General features: G+C 39.7%; 1 protein-coding gene across 1 annotated transcript; it reads left to right on the top strand.

Moving 5' to 3' along the window:
• The first annotated feature begins 15 nt into the window (after positions 1-15).
• On the top strand, positions 16-23,415 carry LOC131775197 (E3 SUMO-protein ligase RanBP2-like). Its single transcript, XM_059091617.2, has 31 exons — positions 16-205; positions 294-361; positions 976-1,017; positions 1,426-1,497; positions 2,052-2,095; positions 2,263-2,309; positions 2,608-2,667; positions 2,792-2,860; positions 4,917-4,977; positions 5,198-5,298; positions 5,405-5,432; positions 5,657-5,792; positions 6,323-6,482; positions 7,088-7,253; positions 7,462-7,595; positions 8,122-8,203; positions 8,392-8,481; positions 8,573-8,673; positions 8,994-9,169; positions 9,696-9,822; positions 10,238-10,294; positions 10,516-10,580; positions 11,344-11,404; positions 11,481-11,618; positions 11,927-12,076; positions 12,945-13,029; positions 13,280-13,386; positions 13,788-13,922; positions 14,034-18,622; positions 18,750-20,492; positions 20,943-23,415. The coding sequence occupies exons 1-31, from the start codon at positions 134-136 to the stop codon at positions 22,687-22,689; spliced, it is 10,713 nt and encodes a 3,570-aa protein (XP_058947600.2). The 5' UTR covers positions 16-133; the 3' UTR covers positions 22,690-23,415.
• Positions 23,416-25,169: the final 1,754 nt, after the last annotated feature.

A 25,169-nucleotide genomic window follows, 5' to 3' on the forward strand; every position in this document is an offset into this window, starting at 1 on the left:
CTTACTGGCGGTTTTCGTACTTAAAAATCTCTCGAGAGTGAAATTCGATTCTCATGGTAGAAATGTACGACAAAATTTGACAACCTTTCTATTTGATTTGAATTCATCTTTCTTGTACTGATATCTAGAAAGTATGGAATGGACGAAAGATGAGATCGATAAATACGTAGCGAAAGTCCGGCGACTCTGTGCGAATGCACACGAGGTAGATGTCTCATTTGCACGCATTTTCCTCCGGTTTTATATCCAGCTCAGTTCAGAATTTTTAACAGTGTCCTCGGCTTAACTTTCAGCCAAATATAAAAGGGTTTGCCTTTGCTAAGCTGTACAAGGAGGTATCGGACTATGAGAGCGCAAAGAGGTTAGTTATGTAGAACTTGTTCGAAACACTTCCTCCATAGGATTTGGGGAGTTTTGGACAACTTTAGCCGTACGTTGGCGATCGAGTATATTTCTCTATGGTTTTCCGGTGAAACTAAGCAAAATTTAAGGTCAATCCTGTCATTAATCTACCGAGGCCTTTTTCGGTGGGTGATCATGATCGATTTTGTTACCCCTGCACTTAATATCGCAGGGAAAGAATATGTCTTCCAATGTGGTTATCATTGGAAAATCCAAGGTTTAAATTTCCAATATTGGATGATTGGGAAATCTAGAGTCTACTGTTAAAAATCCAATAACTTTTCAACGAGGGTTTTTCTCCTGATGAGGTGGTTGGAATATTATTGGATTTTAATACATAGATACTTTCACCTCTTTTGAATCAATTGATTCTCCTCAGACAAGGGTCCCTCTCAGCCCAGGAAGGGCCTCACTGCTCTGTTATCTAGTGAATGTGTTGCTATGACTTCCCTGATTAGCCTCTCAAATATGTGACCTGGATGAGGAAAGTTTGGTGAGGATGTAATGATATATCTAGAGCACTGCCATGATAATTTAAAATAAAAAAGTGTCTTTGCTTTTTTCCCTCGTAAGATATCTTGAAGCTTACATTAGTGAAAAGGAGACTGACTTTAGGTAGGTATTATTTACACATATGTCAAAGAATGAAAAAAGAAAAAAAAAATTTGTGCTTGACTTTGGTTGAGAAGTTCTAGGCTAGTTCAGTCTCAGATAGTTTCACAGCTGTATACTTCATGTATTTATAAGGGTTTTTTTGCAACATAATTGTATCTGGGTTTGTGCTCAGGAGTGTCAGGTGCTAATCATACTTAATGTTTCCATCCTTTTGATTATTTATGGCATGTACATTTTGTTGTTTTGTAATGGTTATGGCAGTAGCCATAAAAAACCTTAGAAATGATACTTGCAGAATGCAATTCTCTTGTCTTTCCCAAATCACATTTTTAAAACCTGTGTTTCGATAAAGGAAATGAACACCAAGATTTAAAAGTTGCTCAGTTGATATTTCCTTCCAATCTGTAGGGGTCATTGTCTCATGGGACAGCTGTATGAAGGAGTGGGTGAACTAGAAAAGGCTGTAGCTTCATATCGCAGGTACCATGTGTTTTTTTATCTCGTATTTAGTCATGCTCTTGAAGGTACAGTAGTTCTGAAAATGGCCATTAATTTCCTGGGATTTAGAGTCAATCATTATCATCATCATTATCATCATCATTATCATCATCATAATAATAATAATATTAATGATAATAATAATAATGGTAATGATAATGATGATGGTGATAATAATAATTAGCAACTATTCACCATAGTGAAGGAGGCTAGTGGTGGATAATTACCGAGCCACAAGGTGAAGTTATGAGCTGTTTTTGTATGTACTGAAACAGTGTGATAATGTAGCTTGGAAACATGATTTTAACTCTTTATTCCTGCAATGATTACAATATTTTTGGTGCAAATTCCACACATGTTGTTTGGGGGTGAATGGCAAAAATTATTTGGAGTTTAAGTGACCAATCAGAGCATGTCCTTCATGCTAGCCCCTGTTTTAGTAAATACTATTAGTGATTATGTCATGATTATGACAATAATTTTGATAATAGTCATTATGATAATAACCGTTATTTGTAAATGCATGAATCTTACAGGTCTTTAGAATTGAATAACAGTCAAAAGGAACTGGTTTTGAAAGGTCAGGGTGATGTTCATTGAATTGCTTTTCATTCCCTCAGTTATATATTTTTAAACTACAATTTAGTCTGCTTTCTTATCTTGTATCTTGTAAAAAAGCTTTCAAATAATGATCAAATGAAAAAGAACAATAACAATTGAAATTATTGTACATAATATCTATTTCAGTGGTAAAGTTGTACTGCAGTGTACCAGTTCACCCCGAAAGAGCTAAGGTCAGTTACTTTTGAACTCTTGACCTCAAATGGTGGCACCTAAAAATGGTCTTTTTTAACCCTTTACATCCCAATGTCAGTATGTACATTCTCCATACTGCTTATTATACATTTCCCAAGGTGCTGATAAGGAGAATTAGTTTAACAATCAAGAGCTTTTTAGTTGGTGATTATTTTTTATAATCTTGTGACCTTGATGTGTAATTCAGGGGTGATATTGTAAGGGGAAACAGGGTGCTGGTCAGTCTTAGGGATCCAAGGGGTAAATGTGGATTAATTTTGGTAATTTACCATGTAGGCGTGGGCAGACAGAGGTGCTCGTTTGTTTCCTGGTCATCCGGATGTGTTCAGTCTAAGGGTGAGTTTTGTTTTGAGTGATGTGTTTTAATGTTACATGTATCTAACATTTCAAAGTGATATTGATGTTGTTTTGCTAGTTATGAATTGACAAACTAACTGATAAAGTTTTCTTCACACCATAGTTGCATCTCCTGGAGTCAGCTGAAGTTGTAGATTATGATGCTCTTGAAGATTTGATTTCTGAGGAGCTGGTAAGTATCTCTTAGACTATTTCCTTGTACTTCCCATGATTAACAGTGCAAATAAGAGGGAGGAAGAGGATTTGACACACACACTATACTGGTCTGTCTATACTGGATGTGACACACACACACTATACTGGTCTGTCTATACTGGATGTGACACACACTATACTGGTCTGTCTATACTGGATGTGACACACACACTATACTGGTCTGTCTATACTGGATGTGACACACGCACACTATACTGGTCTGTCTATACTGGATGTGACACACACTATACTGGTCTGTCTATACTGGATGTGACAAACACACTATACTGGTCTGTCTATACTGGATGTGACACACACACACTATACTGGTCTGTCTATACTGGATGTGACACACACACTATACTGGTCTGTCTATACTGGATGTGACACAAACACACTATACTGGTCTGTCTGTACTGGATGTGACACACACACTATACTGGTCTGTCTGTACTGGATGTGACACACACACTATACTGGTCTGTCTATACTGGATGTGACACACACACTATACTGGTCTGTCTATACTGGATGTGACACACACACACTATACTGGTCTGTCTATACTGGATGTGACACACACACACACACTATACTGGTCTGTCTATACTGGATGTGACACACACACACTATACTGGTCTGTTGGTACTGGATGTGACACACACACACTATACTGGTCTGTCTATACTGAATGTGACACACACACACTATACTGGTCTGTCTATACTGGATGTGACACACACACTATACTGGTCTGTCTATACTGGATGTGACACACACTATACTGGTCTGTCTATACTGGATGTGACACACACACTATACTGGTCTGTCTATACTGGATGTGACACACACACATTATACTGGTCTGTCTATACTGGATGTGACACACACATTATACTGGTCTGTCTATACTGGTTGTGACATGCACATGCTATACTGGTCTGTCTATACTGGTTGTGACATGCACATGCTATACTGGTCTGTCTATACTGGAAGTGACACACTCACATTATACTGGTCTGTCTATACTGGATGTGACATGCACACTATACTGGTCTGTCTATACTGGATGTGACACACACACTATACTGGTCTGTCTATACTGGATGTGACACACACTATACTGGTCTGTCTATACTGGATGTGACACACACACTATACTGGTCTGTCTATACTGGATGTGACACACACACATTATACTGGTCTGTCTATACTGGATGTGACACACACACTATACTGGTCTGTCTATACTGGATGTGACACACACTATACTGGTCTGTCTATACTGGATGTGACACACACACTATACTGGTCTGTCTATACTGGATGTGACACACACTATACTGGTCTGTCTATACTGGATGTGACACACACTATACTGGTCTGTCTATACTGGATGTGACACACACACATTATACTGGTCTGTCTATACTGGATGTGACACACACATTATACTGGTCTGTCTATACTGGTTGTGACATGCACATGCTATACTGGTCTGTCTATACTGGTTGTGACATGCACATGCTATACTGGTCTGTCTATACTGGAAGTGACACACTCACATTATACTGGTCTGTCTATACTGGATGTGACATGCACACTATACTGGTCTGTCTATACTGGATGTGACACACACACTATACTGGTCTGTCTATACTGGATGTGACACACACTATACTGGTCTGTCTATACTGGATGTGACACACACACTATACTGGTCTGTCTATACTGGATGTGACACACACACATTATACTGGTCTGTCTATACTGGATGTGACACACACACTATACTGGTCTGTCTATACTGGATGTGACACACACTATACTGGTCTGTCTATACTGGATGTGACACACACACTATACTGGTCTGTCTATACTGGATGTGACACACACTATACTGGTCTGTCTATACTGGATGTGACACACACACTATACTGGTCTGTCTATACTGGAAGTGACACACACACACACCATACTGGTCTGCAAGCTGCATACAATATATGATGTAGCTATTTCTGTTGTTTATTTAGAGCAAAAGGCCCAGAGAGGTTGACTTACATGTAAGATTGGTGAGACTGTATGCTGTGAGAGGTATTTTACTACTGATTGGTTATATTCCTTTTAAACCTCTCCCTCTCAAGATCTCATTAGTAATGCTCCTTTGTTTCTACCATACAATGTTTGTAATGTTGATTTTGAGAATTTGTTATTGGATCAACTTATATTCCCCCAATTTTTTCTTTTATTCTCATCGCTTGTTGGCTTGATATTATATTGATGTTGTTAGGAGAAATTCTTTGTCTTTTTGCAGGACGGCTTGATGAGGCTTTTACTCATTGTGTGACAGTTTTAAAAACAAAAGCCTTCCAAGACAGTCTACCATGGATTGCTTGTTGTGTGGAAATGTTTGAGGTGAGACTCCAGAGCATGACGGCTTGCAGTTGAGAATTCCTTTACACTGGTTACTTGACAGAATTATATCATCATTAGACCTGTTCTTTGCTTTGTTCGTTTATAGAAATACCTTGCATCTCTAGAAAAGCACAGTAAGTATTCAATACTTGATTTTTCAAGAAATGCTTCTGTTTCTGAAGAAGGAAAAAGCTATGTTACAACTGCTAGTTTTATAAATAATTTGTGATAACTTTGTATACACTTATGTAGACTGGAAATTAACCAAATCCTTTATATTTTTAGGGAGACATTATTTGTAAAGTTTACATTTTATGATAAATTTATTCAAATTTCTCTTTCCTTGTTACTCCTGCAGTATTGGAAGATGAGGCAGTCAGTGCTGGTAACAGCATGCTTGATGTTCATGCCTACCTTCTGATTGCTCTTTGTCAGTTTTTGGAACTTAACCTCCGTGAATGTAGCACTCGTGAAGTTATCAATGTTCTCTTCAGGTAGGCTTTAAGACATACATGTAATAAACTTAGAAACTGGTTTAGTGTTACTGAACAGTAAGGATGATTGTCCAGAATGAAAACTGACAGTGTGAAATGAGTTGTGGCTTTATTGAAGGGGTAGGAGGGAAGAAAGCCAACAGTGACTTTTTATATACTGCGAGATTCTCCTTCCAAATTGTCTTGTATTTCCTGGTGAAAGATTGGGAGTACATGTTGCATCAGACGTCATGTACACTGTAGGATTTCTGCATTCAGTTTCAATTTTGTATTTTTTCACTTTGATGAAGTCTCCTTAGCCTTCCATCCATAAAGACTTGTGAACACCTATGTTCACAAGTTGACATTGATGATTGCAAACAAATAAATGGTAGACATTGTCATAAACAAAACAAGGCTGGTGAAATTTCTTGACACCTGTTAAACCAAACAAGGCATTGTGTGCTTTATTTAAACATTATAAAGCTGATGCAGCATTCATTAAAAATGATGAAAATTAATATCTTTATATTATTTAATAACTTTATTAGGTTGGATCACTGTTTGTTTATGGCTGATGGACGTAAAATCCGCCAGTCACCAAGACGATCCAAATCTGGTGGACCAACTGAGTGGGAAGTGATCCTAGCAGAGATGAAAGCTCAGCTTTACATGTACTGCGGCACTTTGTTAATTCGACTTGCCAAAGAGGTATTTCAAGCATCTTCCAAAAGCACTTTTGAAGTCAGTGGAAGTTAATAATGGAGATGATATGATAATTTTCCTGTGGACCGACATGTGATGTTTCCTAGCTGTGGCCATCATGAAGATTCATGGCACGCAAAATTGTGCACATGATTGACCGTAACCCTATACAATTTTTACATCTACATAATTTTGATCAGTCTAACCTACATTTAATCTCTATTGCTTTAAATTAATTTTGTTTCCAAGTGATTGCAGAAACAAATGAAGCTTAGCATAGTTATAAAGGTTTTGGAATAAAGCTGTATTTCTTAGATTGACTTACTGCTGTCTAAAAGTGTATTAAAATTGACATTTACCAATAGTAGCCTTTTTATAATGTTGTGTTATGTTGTATTATGTACATATTCATGTACAAAATGTTGAACAGTAGTCTTAAAATACTTGTCAGAAGTTGGTTTTTACAAGGATTAATTTTTTTTTTTGTTTCCCACCTGGAGACAAATATTTATTGCTTCAGGTGTCTATTAAGTGTCATTGTAGAATAAGAGTGTTTTTTTTCAGATTTATGTGGTGAGAATCTGATCATTTTTCTTTCTTTTTTTCTACAGAAATTTGTAACATGGCCTAGAGGGCTGAGATTTGCATGTGCCTGTTACTTGGCAAGTGTCAGTATTCCACCGCCTGAGACAAAAACACCGTGGGTTGCTAGAGCTCCTAAAAACAAAGACCCTCTCAAGTGGTACATCATGGCTTGCTCACGGCTCAGTCAAACTGGTTAAGTGTTTTTCAGACTCTAGTTTCATATCTGTTTTATATCCTATTGCACCCTTTAACTACAGTTACCATTGCATAGCTTGAAATGAGTACATATGATGAGGGGGTTGGAAACAACCATGTCTGGGAGAGGTATAATGAAATTCTGTTGATAGGTTTTAGCAAAGGATTATGCCAATCTTCCATTGAAAGTATTTTTCAATCACAGGACATTTCCTTATGGCCACAAGAGACAAGCTTGGTCAAGACTGGTTGGATATGTGTTACACAGACTGCTGTTCAAGGCAAGGGAAACATGACATCCTCAGTACAATTTACAGGGATGTGAGAGATTTAAATAAAGTAAGCATTGCACTGTAAATAACAGAGAGTCATTGTGTTAAGATATGTTCTATTCAGTTAGACTGACAGGTTTAGATACACATACATTTGGGAAATGTTGATGAATAGCACAAAAAAGGTGTAAGCTTATCAAAATGTTTAGGCCTTTGAGGTAGTTGTGAGCAACATACATGTACATTAGTACAAGAGAAGTGCAGATACATGAAAACAACTGCATTTTATAGTGCCAAATGATTATGGAAATAGTTTTGGTATTAAGTCAAAGTTGTGTTCAACAAAGTTTGGAGATTCTGTTATCTTTTAACATTTAAGAGAAGCTCGCCCTGTGAAACCTCCTGTAGTGGAGTCTAAAGAAAAAATTTGTCCCCCAAAAAAAAAGAGTCAAGGATACCGGTACTCTTTCTGGGACTAAGACAGTTACATGTAAGAGTTCATTTTCTGCTGGTGCTGATAGAGATAAGACTGAATTAAGGAATTTGTGGACTTGGAATACACATGTAACTTTGCTGTTTTGTTCATTCTGTAGTCTTTCTTGGCTTTCGATGAAGACTTCTGTGAGAATGAGCTGACAATACCTGAAGTTGATCAATTGGTCAGTTGGGATGAAGGTAAAGTGCAGACTGTTTCATTGATAGTGATTAAAGGTCATGTCATTCTGTTGTTAGAATAGTAGAAAGTTTTGTAGATTAGCCATAAATTATGAATTTTTCACAACTGTGGCACAAATGATTCTTAATCCTCCTTAGAGTTTTACCATTAGGAGGTGTAATATAATCTCATGTGTCTTGACTTGTAGTGGCAGTTAGGGAGAATCCTCGCAGCCTAGAAAAGATCACATGGATTGGATTACACTGGTATCAATACAACAAGGAAATGAGGCCTGGAGGTTGGATGAAGCTCCTTTAAACATGAGTGTTATATTAATCATATTTGTTCTCAGAATTCTTTCTGATTAAACTTTGATTTTCATCTCTCAGTGGGTACTATGGTGAAGGACATTTTTCCAGAGCTGAGACTTGATGTTCTAAGCATTCAGAAACAGATTGCTCCTAACATGTTATGCTTGAGGGACCTGGAGGTAACACAGAGAGTGTTTACGTTGTAACACATGCATTTGCAGCTAATTTTATAAGCATTTGGATGTGTTCCTTTGAGTTTTCAATCGTGACAATAAGGTTTTAAAAAAGAACTTGCTGTCAGCTTATTTCACAAGGTAGACTGTCACGTTTTGCTAGCTATATTTCTTTCATTAACCATACATGTACTTGAAGGTGTAGGCAGGAAGATGATACAACTTTAAAAGTACATACCTAACACCAGTTTCTCTTCTCTATCATCTAACCATTTAAAACCTTTTATTTGACAAATACCCTAAAACAACTGTTTATGTACTTCTAGGCATTTGTTTATGCAATTGTAAGGACTTCAGCAGCTAGAGTTTTGGAGGACAAAGACATTGTTTATGAGGATTATGAGCCTCAAATTCTACCTCAGCCGCTTTGCAATACTCTAAGCTTACCTGTGCAACAGGAATGGTGGACATGTGCTTATAATCTCTACACTGGAAAATATAGGTACAAATTTGTTCAAGTTGAGGGCTGTGATGAAACTGTTTTCATACCTGGTGTATGTTTATCCAGTTGTGGCAAATTTCTTGGCTTTAAAGCTTATTCTTATAATTCAGGTAAAATGGAATACTAACAGGTTCTTTGTACCAGTATGGGGTTGGTTTGACCCCCCTCTTAATTTGCCCTGCTCTTCCAGGAGTTGAAACACAGACCCCTGAATGTGCCAGCTTACAAAGGGTAACAATGAAAAAAGCATCCTATTCAGGGGTTGAGGAAATTCTTCTGGTTTTTGTGCATTGATATTATTTTGGCAAGCAAGAGCAAGACAACCTACTTGTCACCAATTATTAAAGAAATAACTTTTGCTACTTATAGTACAGGGTTCATTTTTGTAATAAAGCTTTTTTTCCTTGCCAAAAGTAACCTATGAATGGTTAAAAAAAGGTGGAAAGGTTTAAGAATAAAACATATCCCTGTGATTTTTTATTGATTCAAATATAAACCTATTAAGCACACTTAATTTGTTATGTAGTGTTAAAGATTCTAATAGAACTTGCCACACTGTTCAGTGTGGCATGGAGAAAATACGAGCTGTGGATGAAAGACATGGTCTGCAAGTTCAACTGCTGATCTACCTTGCCAAAGCCTTTGGATCCAAGGTTGGTGTAAAGGAAGTAATATCATTTCTTTTTGTTTTTTTTTCCTTATTCTGAGGTCAACTAAAAACAACATTTAGCTCACAAGAATCACATTGACCAGGTGACAAAATACAAATTTACTAAGTAGAGCAACAGTTGGCTATGTGTATTTTAGAACTTTGTAAATTACCACTTTCTGTAAGGTAGCAAATGAAATGTCAATGTACTCAATGTTGTGTCACGTTAAGGAAAAATGTGTTTGTTTAGTTTACAAGACGTTATATATCTGTTGTGGTTCAATTTTATCCTTAGTTCAAATTTTATTTTCCTTTGTTTCAAAATCATTATCATACATTACAATACCCAAAAACAAAAGAAAATAAAATTTGAACCAAGGATAAAAGTGAACCACAACAGATCCATTGTGGTGTTTCAGGCAACGTATCTGAAGGGAAGTGTCCCAAATCCATGGTTCTATGAGGAACATTGGAAGGTCTGTAATTTTACATTGTACTTCTGATCAGTAAACTATATAGTGATTACAATGCACTATTGCAAGTCTCTTAAAATGTGTCTCTTTTCTTTGACTGAAGTTTTTTTTAATACTTAAAATTACAGATCAGTAGCTATGAAATTTTAGAAACTTGAATTGTTTACTTTTCCTTAACAAACTAACTTAATGTGCTGCTTGATTTCTTGATTTCATCGTTTCAGAGTATGGAAAAATGGAGTTTACACTACTTCAGACAAGCAGCCAAAATCTTGGAAATGCACGAAAAGTGAGTTACATCACTTATGGCCATCATGTCGAAATCCTTTTACTATGTATAAAACCCCCCTACTAACTTTCTACTGTTATCTTCCTGTAAGCTTCTCTCATCTTTTTCTGGACATTTTACTACTTCTTGTGAGATTCTATTTATGGGCACATCAAGTCAATGCTACCTGAACCCTAAATTCTAAACAAAATTTTCATTTGTCATTTACAACTTTTGGTACTCTTTTCATGCTTGTTTCTTCTTTGTCTCATGTCTCTTAATAATAATAATAATAATAATAATAATAACTTTATTTAAGTGTCAGTGTATTTTAGCACTGCTGTGCTAATTGGGGACACTGTAAATAAGGAAACAAATATCGTAAATGAACAGAAACTCGTTAAAAACCCCAACTGGTAGGAGGCAGACCAGTTGGCTATTTACAAAGCGTGCAGGAGTTGAATTCGGGGCCACCGAAGACAAATCCATCCAGTGGCATGGAGGAGGACTTGAACCCGGGACCTCCGGCTTACAAGTGCAGCGCCCTAACCACTAGGCCACGCTCGCCTCCGCCTCTCTTCTCTAATCATTTTTTATGCTGTGTCATTCTGCGATTCTGTTGTTTCCTTCAAATTAAAAGTTACTTCATAAGTCACGAAACAATTTCAAATTGGGTTATGTTCCTCAAATGAACTTCAAAGTGCTTGACTGGTCTCCCACTGGGCAGGGAGACTGATTAGTTGACAACTCACTGATTGCTTGATTGCTTCCTTGTTGTCCACAGGAATGAGTCTATACCGTACTGTGAGAATCCCTTATTTCCTCATGTATTTGATGAACTACAGGTGAGTGGAATGAAATAATTTATTCTCTGTTGTTTGATTATCTCACAGCTTAAAGTATCTGTCACCATATCCACAGGAAAATGATTTGAAAACACAGTTTCAGTCTGTCCGATTGGCAATAGGAGGTGGCCTTTTGAAGGAAGGAAAGATCTTTGAAGCCATGGAACTCTTTGAAATGGTCAAAACACCTCCAGGATTGTACAATCTTGCACAGGTGAGGGAGAAAAGAACAATCATGTTCTGTGTTTGAATTTATATGACTAGTTGAAGTGCTAGCAATGTCTCTCAGGAACTTCTCCAGGCTGGCCCTGATAGGATCATCCACGTTGACTTGCACTTCTGAATTCTTTTCAAATTACTTAATGAGGAATTTACGATGCCCAAATGGTAAAATAGGATAAAATATTTAAAATATAGCATAGCTTAAGATGGAAATCCTGACTTCCGTGCCAATATTTCTGAGGGTGGTCTTTGGATTGTTACTAACTACAAAGCCATTTTGTTGGTTTTTTTATTTTGTAGGGTTACAAATACCTTGCACATGTTGAGCAATGTGCAGCAACTGAGGAGTCAGAGGCAGAAACTACTTTGCCATCCCAGGAGTATTACCAAAATCTGCGGAAGGCGCGAGAATTACTTCAGTCTTATCTCAAGATGACTAACCCCTCTGATGTAAGTATGAACCTATCATGACGCTATTTAACCTGCAGAGCGGGCGTAATTTTGGCGAGCGAGTGCTCATTATTTTCTTAATGAAAATTATGACCACCCTCTTTGATTTTAATGGCAGCGGAAGGCTGGGAAGAGAAAGAAATTTGTACCAAGGGGGCGGTCAACGGTCAATAATAAGGAGAGGGATGTGGGTAGGGGAGTGGAGATTATCCATGTCAGAGATCATTGTTATTTTGCAAACTCTGTTCGCCCACGAACGGAGTTCTTGATTGGTACTGTTTAGCTCCAGACATCAACCACTCGCCCTTCTCCCGCCCCCTACCCTCGCCGTCCAGTCTAACTCCAAATCAAACATGGCCAGTTAGATAAAAACGTTAGCTCGCCCAAATAAGACGCCTGCAGTGCAGGCTAGAATATATTTTGTTTCGACTGAAATGTGCACATCCATGTACCAGTGTCTTATGGAGAAACTTTTGATTTAGTTGTCCACCTTTGTCTCTTTCACGGAGTCTTTGTTTGCGATAGTATGACATAAAGAAAGATGTTTTCCGTCTTTTCATGAGTGTGGAGCTGGGGAAAAAAATGATTTCCCGTGAGGAATTCGGATTCCAAGCATCGATTCTTTGCCATATTTACTCTAATTCTTATCTGTTTTACTTGATATGGTATAAATGGTGACATGTTGTCAAGTTAGGGATATCTCACTAGATAATGAGTTGACAACTCAGATAGGATGTTCTCCACAGACCCTCTGTAATGTATTTCCTCAAACAGAGCTTACTTTCAGAACAAGATCAAAGTAAGGATTATTGTTGTTACAACCCGGCACTCGTTGTAAAATGCTAACATTGATATTCTCTTTTCTTAGATTGGTCGAAAGGCTGTCGTGGATGAGCTTACAGAGATAGAGAACTTGATTAGAACTGGAGTTCTACAGTCCAAGCCAGCATCAGGTAGTAAGGATTGTTCAGTGTGAATACCAGAGCCTCAAGTCTTCATTAGAATCCCACGTATAGTGACCAGAACAGAGGTTTTCACAGATTTGTATGGTATTGAATGTCTTTCGAAAAATACTAGCCGCTAGTAACGAGGAAAGCTACAATATAGGAAGTTTATGGGAAAGTATTGAACCTAACACAGTAGGACAGCCTTAAAACCAACATTAAAAAAGAGCCCAGATTAATTTTCTCTTTCTCTTTTTAGGCCATCGTCTACACAGTCATCACAGTTCGTCTTATCCAGGAAGCCGGCGCAGCTCAACTAATGCATCAGAGGTACAGGAATCCGATGACAATTTCTGGTTGGAACAGGTTAGAGTTCCATTTGTTTATGAGGTTGAAATTGATCGATTCATTCATTTTTCTTCTGAATGTCCTCGAGGCAGAAAATAATATTTTCTCAGTAACGAAGAGAACTTATCATGGCAGAACTGAACAGTGAGTTTTCGTGAACCAGTCCTACTAAATTTTAACAACACACAACGACTTCTTCCTTGATTCCGCTGTGGTTTTCAAATCGTAAGTTACAGTCATGTAAAACAGTTCTCTTAGAAATTTCCTGGGCGATAATACTACACGATCAACTGTATAAAATGTAGATTTTTCTGGTTTTCAGGCTGTGGGTTATTTGTAGCACTTCACTTATTTCAAAATGTTGTAATACTTTTCTTTTTTGATTAAAAGGAAGAATGTTTTCTCCTCAATATTTTTAGCCACATGACGCCAGCACAAAAGATCTGATTGCTAAATTGAGTGAAGTGACTCTTAATAATGGCTACCTGCAAGAACAAATGGCTATTAGAGATGAAGCCATGAACAGCATGTCTGAGCAAATACAACATTTGCAGGTTAGCGCAAAAAGCTTTTACGTTATTGAGTTTGTAGTTGATAATATTTTTAATGCACTACCTTCGTCAAGCTCTATGAAAATCAAATGAACAAATCTTGTTTCCCTTTAGAAACAAATAAGCATGTTACAGGCGTCAAGTTATGGATATCTCTCATTTCCTGATGCCACTTCACTTTATCCGAGTCCAAAAGATCAGAGTAGACCTATGTTCGAATCCACGCCGGCTGGTACAAAGCAGATGTCTCTATCAGAAGGCGGAAAACCTCTGACGTCGCCAAGGATCAAGGGATCATTGAAGATTGATTCAAGTTTCTTTGCCGGTTTAAGCGCAAGCAATAGCCCAGAAAAACGAGTAGAGCAGATTGAGGAGCTCGTGACATCACCTGTGTCGCCTGGAAGGCCAAGACACGATTCTTCCACTTCATATACTGAAGATGTTCATTTCGAACCACTCATACCCCTCCCTGAACGAGTTGAAGTACAAACTGGAGAGGAGGATGAAGAGGTCATGTTCAGTAGCAGAGCTAAGCTGTATCGCTATGACAAAGATGTATCTGCTTGGAAAGAGCGCGGTATTGGCATATTAAAGATTCTTTATAACTCAGAGAAGGGACGTAGTCGAATATTGATGAGACGCGAGGCAATCCATAAGATTTGTGCCAATCACTTTATTACAGATGATATGAAGTTGACAGAAAAGAAAGGCACAACCAATGCATGGATTTGGAACACTTTTGCTGATTATTCAGAGGAGATTGGAAAACCAGAACAATTGGCAGTGAGGTTCAAAACCCGAGATGAGTTTCTATTGTTCAAGGAAAAGTTTGAGCACTGTCAAAACTTACCAAAGAAAGATACCTCTAACGTACATAAAACGGCACAATCTGCAAACAAGATTTCCGACTTCATGATTAAATTGGCTCCAAAACCTGGCTGTTGGTCATGCTCTGTGTGTTGGATCTCCAATGAGGAACGTACATGTGTGTGCATGGCCTGTGGAGCTGCTAAGTTGTCAGAGGGAAATGCATCTGTCTCCCCTGAGGCTTCCAAGTCTGGTTTCCAATTGGTTTCGCCAATTGGTTTACAAGGAAAACCTTCACCTGACGGTCCATTTACAGTTAGAAATGTCAAGACAGGGACGGCATTTACCGCTGCAAATAGTGCTCTTGGAACATCGGATGGAACGTCAAACAGCTTCCCTTTTAGTTTTGCACTTGGGAAAGATGGTCAAAAAACTATTGATACCGGTGCGACTGAGTCGCAAGTTGAATTTGGAGAGAGCGATGTGCAAACGCTACATACAGCCTCGAGCAATTTGCCATTCAGGTTTTTACTCAGAGAAGGTGTTACTAGAATGGAGAACTCAAGTTCAAGTGGTTCCCCTTTTGCGTTTGGTACATCATCAGCAGGAATAGCTGGTAACACGGCATCTGGTTCCGATAAAGGTGCATTTACAGTGCCAGCAGGGACAAAGCCTACAACGGCTCAATCATTTGTGTTGGCGCCCTTTGGAGTCCCTGCTAACGCTGACAAATCAAACTCCCCCGCCTTCACTTTTGGTTCGTCAAGCATGACTGGATCATCACTTCCTTCCTTGACGACAGAGAAAGCTGCCTTTGAAAACACCGTATCATTTGGCTCCTTTAATACTGGGAGGTCCCCAACTTTTGATCCAGATTTATCTGCATCCGATACACGGACAGATCCTCTTCCAAGCGAGAGATCTGATGTAGACAGCCAAGTGCCACAAAATGTTTCAGAGCATGCTTTGCAAGGTCAAACTTATCCTCCATTTTCTTTTAGTACGCCTACCACCAATTTAGGAATCTCCGAACAGAAATTGTTTTGGCAACAACCTACTGGTAGCTTTCAGTTTGGTCAACTTCAGTCCCTTCCGCCTCTCGGTGGAGCTAATTGGTGGCACCGGGGAACAGGGCCCCTCTTAGACCCTGCTAAAACACAACTTAAGGGCACTTCACAGACGTCAGAAATGTTGCCTCGACCGTTGACAGTTTTTCCCCATGCTCAGATGCAAGGGGCATTTACTTTAAGTAGTAGACCCGTCATGGAGTTTTCTAGCAGTGAGTTACTTCGATGCCTTGCTGCTGCGAAAGAACAGCAAGAGTTAGTCGCTCCAGACTCCCCGGCTGAAGGCTATGACTTTACACCTTATGTTGTTGATGAGCCAGGAGAGGAGTCTTACTCACTTGGCACAACCATGCCTACGTCGTTTGTAGCAGAAGAATATGACCGTAATGACGACGATGATGATGAGTATGTTGAAGATCTTGATGAATCCGAAGATTCTGACGATGAAACCTCAAGTTACCCTGCCACCGACGATGAAGAGGATGAATTAGATAAGTCTCCCGCGAGAATGCCAGTTATGCAACCATCTCAAGTGCAGGTACAGTTTCAATCTAGTAAAGGAAATGTGGTAACAACCCCAGTGAAACCAATTCCGATTCATTCCACCCCACCAGAGAGCGTTGGACCCGCCACTCTTCCTTCTCACATGACTGGGAGACGTTTCTTGACAGCTAAAAGCCCACTAAAAGCAACGAAAAAGCAAGATGAAGACTGTTTTGTCGTTTATGAGGTTCGTGCCCCAATGAGTGATCGTGATAAAGCATGTCGCCTTTGTCTACCGTTAAATTTCTTTAATTACACTAAACATGCATCATGCAGTGGATGCTATGGTTGTGGAAAATCAAAAGAGCCTATGATATCAAAGAGAGAGAATGAAGTAGAGAACACTATGCCTAAATTTCAAGACAGTGATTCAAGGCCAGACCAATGCTTACCCACCTCACATGTGTTTGGAGAGTCCTCTTCGATTGGTCAACTGACATTTTCATCCCTGAAGCCTAGAGAAGGTGATGCATTTTCCGTGACTCAGAAAAAAGAAAGCTTTAAACCATTTCAAGGAGCTGGTAAACAGTTATTTGCTGAGACAAGTGAAGACGTCGAAGGTCAAGATGACGATAAACTTCACTTTGAGCCAATCATTGCTCTTCCAGATGAAATTCAAATTGTGACAGGTGAAGAAGGTTTAGATGTGTTGTTCTGCGAGCGAGCCAAGCTGTACCGTTTTGACAGTGATTCTAGTCAATGGAAAGAACGAGGGGTCGGAGAAATGAAGCTCTTACGGCATCCAAAGTCTTGTCAAGGAAGAGTGCTCATGAGACGGGAGCAGATAAAAAAGTTGTGTGCCAATCATTACATCAGTGCTGGGATGGAGCTGAAACCCAATGTTGGATCAGATCGTTCTTGGGTGTGGTACACTCCAGCCGATTATGCCGAGGGTGAGGCGAAACCAGAGAGGCTCGCGATCAAGTTTAAGTCTGCAGAAATTGCTGGAAAGTTTAAGGAAGTATTTGATGACCTCAGAGAGACATTACCCTCAGAAACTAGCACTGAAAAGGAAGTAACTGGTGATGAACAAGAGACTGGCTGTGCTCTTTTTAAGCAATTCATGTCGAGATTTGCTCCTGCGCCAGGCTCGTGGACGTGTGAAGTGTGCGACGTTGACAACGATGCCGAACATTTGCAATGTAATGCATGTAACTCTGTTAAGACTGCAAGAGAACCTCAGAGAACTGTTTCCACTGTTTCCATAGAAGAAAATTTGAAACCCTCAGGACCAATGTCGAATGCTGCAGTCCCTCAATCAGAACCAGCAAACACCGCTCAAGACGTCAAAAAGGAGTCTTGTCAAGTTGCATCTATTTTCCAATCACCCGGTGGCTCGGCACTGGCTAGCTCGAAACTTTTTACCATCGGACGGGGAGATCCAAATGAAGAAAAAGAAGATAAAATTTACCTTTCTCCAAGCAAGACATCTTCTCCCAGTCAGCAAGGAATTATCTTGTCGCAAAAGCCCTCAACGTCTCCCGGACAGAGTTACTTACCCAGTAGTCTTCCGTTTGGCTCAACAACACCTGTGAAGTTCACTTTCAGTTTGACAGTTTCACCTGGGTCTCCATCTCGTAAACCTAAATCACCATCATCACCTGCGACACCGTCATCTCCTGAGAGTCCTAGCCGTGGAGAAGATGATGGCCCGTACTTTGAGCCACTGATACCACTTCCTGATAAGGTGGAATGCCGAACAGGAGAAGAAGGCCAAGAGGTACTTTTTTGTGAACGTTGCAAATTGTTTAGGTATGACGGAGGTGCATCGCAGTGGAAAGAAAGAGGTGTTGGTGATATCAAGATACTTCGTGACTCAAACTCTAATAAAAACAGGATTTTAATGAGGCGTGAACATGTCTTGAAACTCTGTGCTAATCACATGATTTCTACGGATATGGTGCTGAAGCCTTTCCCAAACTCTGATAAGGCATGGCTGTGGACAACACTTGCGGATTTCTCAGAAGAAGAAGCCAAAGCAGAGACTTTAGCTGCGAGGTTTAGAACTTGTGAGGTTGCTGCTAAATTCAAAGAAACTTTCGACATTGGTACACAGGCGGCTGTATCAAAACCAGAGAAGGGTCCATCCTTATCAAAACCAGAGAGCAAGCCTCCGGAGTCAAGAACATCGGAAAAACCTGAAGAAGATGTCATGATAATATTCGAGAAAGGAGTAACGGCTGATCTAAAGGAGAAAGCCAAACGGCTTCAATTGCCAAGGAACTTCTTCGGATATGAATGTTCGGTGCTTGAAGTCAGCTCTGATCTGTCGGAAACTGATGCGAGGTGAGTAACCCTATGTTAGTGTAGTGGAATTGATATAGTTATGCAGCACCGATATCTCGATCTTTCCAAGTTACGTTAATGTATATGTCTGAACTTCATATAACACACTGCGATATTGAATCAACAGGCAATCAGACCAGCCGACAAGTGATCCCATTCCCGAGGGAAGTTCCACCTCGACCTCAAACAAGACAGGCTTCCTTTTTGGCTCTGCAAGTGTGTCGTCTTTGACCTTTCAATCGATCGTTGCATCTTCACTGGGAAGCAGTCGTTTTGGACAGAAGACGCAAGGTACGTTTGGTGGTTTTTCAGGAGCTGGGTCACAGCTGTTTGCCTCCCAAAATGCCGACGAAGATGACGAAGCAGGGGATGGTAACCATGATGGACCACACTTTGAGCCAATTATTCCTCTTCCTGAAAAGATCGATGTTAAAACTGGTGAAGAAGATGAAGAGGTAATTTTTTCTCATCGAACCAAGCTTTATCGTTTTGCTGCTGAGGACAAGCAGTGGAAGGAGCGAGGAGTTGGGGATATAAAGCTTTTGAAAAATAGACAAAGTGGAAAGATGAGAGTTCTGATGCGGCGGGATCAGGTGCTTAAAATATGCGCAAATCACCAGATAACCGCTGAAATGAAACTACAGCCGAACGCAGGTTCAGATAGATCGTGGGTGTGGAGCACAATGGCAGATTTTTCAGAGGGCGAATGTAAAGCTGAACAACTTGCTGTGAGATTTAAATCAGAAGACACCGCCAAGCTGTTCAAGGAGAAGTTTGAAGAATGTCAGGGAATGCTGAGGAACCAAACACCAGTGAAGCTTCAAGTAACACCCAAAACTACAGATGCCAAAGAAGATCTCGTGACCAAGTTTAAACCAGCTAAGGGATCATGGGAATGTAGCGACTGTATGGTAAACAACGATAGTGATAAAGTGCAGTGTTTAGCTTGTGGAAATGTAAAACCGGGAGCAGAACTAAGGCAAGGCCAAAAGAAAGAAGCTAATGCGTCGTTTTCATTTGGTGGCTCTAGTCTTTCATCCTCTGGTGGAGGCTTTATGTTTGGCTCTGGAGGATCAAGTCAAGAGGGTGATACCAAACCAGTTTTCACTTTTGGTAGCTCGAACCAAAAATCAAATCCAAGCTCAGGATTTTCATTCACCTTTGGTTCCTTAAAACAAGCAGGACCTGTAAGTGAACAGCAGACAGAGGACACCAATGGCAATCTTTCTTTATTTAATGAACAAAAGCTTGATGAGGAAGCTGACGACTCCAAAGATGGCCACGACGGCCAAGAACTTTCGGAAAACCAATCATCAGCTAACCTGGCCAAAGAAGATAGAATAAATGAGGATGCCAGAAAAGACGTCATGACGAAGTTTCAACCTACAGAAGGATCATGGGAGTGTGAGATTTGTATGGTGAACAATGAAAGAGATAAAGTTGAATGTGCAGCTTGTGGAAGCGTAAAGTCAGGAGCAGAAGTCATTAAAGAACAAAGGCAAGATTCAAAATCACTTTTTCCATTTGGGTTTGGTGCTTCGTCATCTGGCGGAGTCTTCTCATTCGGCTCTGGTGGAACAAGTCAAGGCGATTCAAAACCAGTTTTCACTTTTGGCAGCCAGAACCAGACTTCCACCCCAAGCTCTGGAGTTGCATTTAGTTTTGGCTCTATAGATCAAGGAGAAACTTTGAGCGAACAGGAGACTAAAAGAAACCCTAAAGCTGGTTCCTTGACTGACCCAGCAGACAATGAAGGAGCTGATGATACTAAGGATGATCAAAACCAGATTATTCAAGAAGGGGTAGATGTCGAAGAAAAAGCTCAAGTGGAAGAAGTTGGCACAAAAGAGGATAGTTCTACCCTTGAAAGGTCAGTTTTGTGAGTTGTTTTTGGCAAAGTATTTAGATGGTAATCAAGTAGCTCTAAAAAAGTTCCGAAATAAATAAACTTGGAAAACAGAGAGAGGCGCAGGTGTTAATTCAAATGGGGTGTACAAAATGAATTGTCCATGTTTTCCAAAGTTTTTAGCATTGATGTCCTCGCTCTACTTCAGGGAAACGGGGCCAAACGTTAACCCATGGAACTGGTGAATTGGAATCGAAGTCCGAGACCTTACTGGTGATGGCTGTTTTTGTGTTATGTTTTGTTTTTGGAGCACATAGTAGCCCATATAAAACACAAGGGGCTCTTTAAGCTATAATACTTCCAAAATTGAAGGTACATGTAATGATAACTGATCCTAATAAAATTGTTGTTATAGGTACTATCGAAATTATAAATCCAAAAATTAACACAATTTTACTTTTTTTTCTTCTACAGTGACAAGGACTCGGCACCTGCCATGCAAGACACAAAAGATACTTTGCCAAACAAGGAGCAAAAGTTCCTATTTGGTTCTCCTAACGTATCGTCATTGTCATTCCAGTCAATCGCCAGTTCGTCTCTGAGCAACAGTCCATTTGGGAAGAAACCAACTTCCGGTAATTCCCCGTCTGGGTTTCCGGGATCAGGCACCAAACTATTCACAACCCCACATTCTGCAGACCGTAGTGAGTCGACAACGGAAGAGGATAATGAAGGACCACACTTTGAGCCAATAATCCCTCTACCTGAAAAGATCGATGTTAAAACAGGGGAAGAGGATGAAGAAGTCATGTTCTCCCACAGGGCAAAGCTATATCGTTTTGTGGCAGAGGACAAGCAGTGGAAAGAACGAGGAGTTGGAGATATAAAGCTTTTGAAAAATAGGCGAAGTGGAAAGATAAGAGTTCTAATGCGGCGGGATCAAGTGCTGAAAATCTGCGCCAATCACCAGATAACCGCTGAAATGAAACTAAATCCTAATGCAGGTTCAGATAGATCGTGGGTTTGGAGCACAATGGCAGATTTTTCAGAGGGCGAATGTAAAGCTGAACAACTTGCTGTGAGATTTAAATCAGAAGACACCGCCAAGCTGTTCAAGGAGAAGTTTGAAGAATGTCAGGGAATGCTGAGGAACCAAACACCAGTGAAGCTTCAAGTAACACCCAAAACTACAGATGCCAAAGAAGATCTCGTGACCAAGTTTAAACCAGCTGAGGGATCATGGGAATGTAGCGACTGTATGGTAAACAACGATAGTGATAAAGTGCAGTGTTTAGCTTGTGGAAATGTAAAACCGGGAGCAGAACCAAGTCAAGGCCAAAAGGAAGGAACCAAACCGTTATTGGCATTTGGATCTGAAGCTTCATCCTTTGGTGGAGGCTTTACGTTTGGCTCTGGTGGAACAAACCAAGGAGGTGTTACAAAACCAGCTTTTATTTTCGGGGGTTCGAAGCAAACATCGAATCCAAGCTCAGGAGTTCCATTCACCTTTGGTTCCTTAAAGCCAGGGGGACTTGAAAGTGAACAGCAGTCAGAGGAAATCAATGTAAAGAATCATTCATTAAATGACAACGCGCCTGATGAAGAAGCGAATGATACCACCGGCGATATGGTGGAGAAAGCCTTAACCAGAGAAGAACTACTTGAAGAACAATATGACGAAAGTAAAAATCAGAGTGGACGCTTTACGTTTGGCTCCGATGGAACAAACCAAGGAGGTGTTACAAAACCAGCTTTTATTTTCGGGGGTTCGAAGCAAACATCGAATCCAAGCTCAGGAGTTCCATTCACCTTTGGTTCCTTAAAGCCAGGGGGAATTGAAAGTGAACAGCAGTCAGAGGAAATCAATGTAAAGAATCATTCATTAAATGACAACGCGCCTGATGAAGAAGCGAATGATACCACCGGCGATATGGTGGAGAAAGCCTTAACCAGAGAAGAACTACTTGAAGAACAATATGACGAAAGTAAATATCAGAGTGGTGGTACCGAAGCATCGCCTAACTTGCATGAAAATCCCCAGGGAATTACGTGCGACGAAACACCGTTGGTGTTGGTTAAAGAGGAAGGAGAGACTTTGATCACTCCAGTTGTTTCCCGGAACGAAGACAGCGTGTCCTCGGGTACCGAAGCGTCGCCTAACCTGCATGAAAATCCCGAGGGAATGTCGGTTAATGAGGAAGTCAACGAAGACAACGTTTAATGTTTAAGATAAGGTATAAGACGATCAAGGTAGCTGTTGATATTTCTTCAACTGAGAAATGAAATAGTGGTTTAGATGTAATTAAAAGCATATGAAAGTACCAAAGTGGGTCGCGGAAGCCGGCATTCGCGTAGAGCAATCTTTAAATGCAATTTGGCTTTTTATGCTCGTAAATTTTCTGCAAAATAAGTGTAATAAGAGAGGAGCTGCTAGTTTATTCCTAAAGCCCTTAAAGAAGAGGGCTAAAGCTTAAACGAAGACAGATCGTGAAGACTTAAAACATATTATCTTTGGTAGGTAGGTAAGCTCGCTAATGTAACCAAAATTAGATCAAAATCATGTTCTTTCGATTATTTCACCATACCTGCATTTGCAAGACGATCGTTTGAGAGAAAATAGATTAAAAGATGACTTGCGTTTTGAACTAACTTCGAGAAGGTAGGCAGTTTGTGCGATGAAGACGTGGTACCATTTGCACATAAACAGAACTGAAAATCAAAGAGAGCTTGTCCTGCTCACAACGACGTTCATAAATTGAACTCAGTTATTGCTTTCTAACCATTTAATAGTAGATTTTTGTCCTTTAGTGGTTATGATTTAATCGAAAACTGGTGTTGTAATTTTGGACAATCTTTTTATACCGTGAAGGTTTATACGAAGTTATTAATCTTGGAAGCTGCTTTTTTTTTGTGTAGTTATTTTCTTGAATAGAAATGCACTTACATAACAGATTTGTCTTTTTTTTTCCCAAGAATAAGGTCAAAATGAAAAAAAAAGTGCTTAAAAACTAATATTGAATTGATAGCGTTTGAGCTGAGTTTTGGTACATCATACTTTGCAGCCCTTAGCGTGAAGTTGACAATTACAGCCGGAATATGTTTTTTTTTTTTTTTTTTTTTTTTTTTTCGAGAAACCACTTCCTATGGCTTACTTCCGAGGCATTTTCCTCGGCAGCAACAAACTAAAAGGAGTTTTCATATTTTCTAGGAAACTTAACAAGATAAGTACAATGTCCTACCTACATTTTAACCTCCACTTTTGAATATGTCGTGTCGCTTTAACCGGTTTTTTATGAAGTACGACCGCTTGCAGTCTGTTTATGTCTTCAACGATTTTTAAGATGGTTTTGCGGCAACATCTCTATCTCAGTCCCTTGATTTGTTCTCTCCGGCCTTGTCTCTAGGTACCGTTACCCATCATCAGACTTCCCTAACCGTCAATATTTTTAAAAAATATCGTCATTTGCTATCATTCGCCGTCATTAACTTCTTTTACAGGGTCACTGGACATCAAACACTGTTATAAGCCTTTTTTTTCTGTCATCAGAGTTCCTTCACCGTCTCTAGACATAACTTACCAGGCATGACTCCTGTCCTTAAACAGCATTCCGCCCTAGATGTTCTTGATATCCCATCAGTAGACATTACTACCCGTCAATATAGACATATTTCACTGTCATTAGGTATCATTCCCTGTTACTGAACATCATTTGCTATCCATAGAATTTCTCCCCCCCCCCCCTCCCGTCACGAGTCTTTTTCCCAAGTTAATGACGTAAATTGATGTCCAGTGACAGTGATTGATGTCAAAGGATGGTGAATGATCTTTCATGACAATAAAGGATTCTTAAGAATGAGTTGAATGATGGGAAATGACTGGGAATGATGTCTGATGATTGGGAATGGTTTGTAAATGATGGAGGATGATGTCTAAGGACGGTCAATGATATATAATGAAGGTAAGTGAATGAAAGTGATCCTCGCAGTAATTTGCACTACTTAGGCAGTAGTGAAATAAGGCCTGAAAAAAATTCAGGCCTGTACGGGATTTGAACCCATGACCTCTGCGATACCGGTGCAGCGCTCTACCAACTGAGCTAACAAGCCAACTGGGAGCTGGTCATGAAGTTGGTTCTAAATAAACCCGTGAAGTGATTGAATAAATGGTTAAGAATATATGAAAGTCATATATTTGAACTGCGGATAAAGAAGTGAATGAAAGTGATCCTCGCAGTAATTTGCACTACTTAGGCAGTAGTGAAATAAGGCCTGAAAAAAATACAGGCCTGTACGGGATTTGAACCCATGACCTCTGCGATACCGGTGCAGCGCTCTACCAACTGAGCTAACAAGCCAACTGGGAGCTGGTCATGAAGTTGGTTCTAAATTCTTAACCATTAACCATTTAACCATTTATTCAATCACTTCGCGGGTTTATTTAGAACCAACTTCATGACCAGCTCCTTATTTCACTACTGCCTAAGTAGTGCAAGTTACTGCGAGGATCACTTTCATTCACTTCTTTATCTGCAGTTCAAATATATGACTTTCATATATTCTTAACCATTTATAATGAAGGTAAGTTAGTTTTTCTGAATGGTTTCAAATGATGGAAAATGATCAGTTATGACGGGGAGTGATGGGTAATAACTGCATTATTTTTCATTTACAGACCTTCGTGATGCTGACATATGCTGAGAT

This window comes from Pocillopora verrucosa, chromosome 6, assembly GCF_036669915.1.
Source record: "Pocillopora verrucosa isolate sample1 chromosome 6, ASM3666991v2, whole genome shotgun sequence".
NCBI classification, from domain to species: Eukaryota; Metazoa; Cnidaria; class Anthozoa; order Scleractinia; family Pocilloporidae; genus Pocillopora; species Pocillopora verrucosa.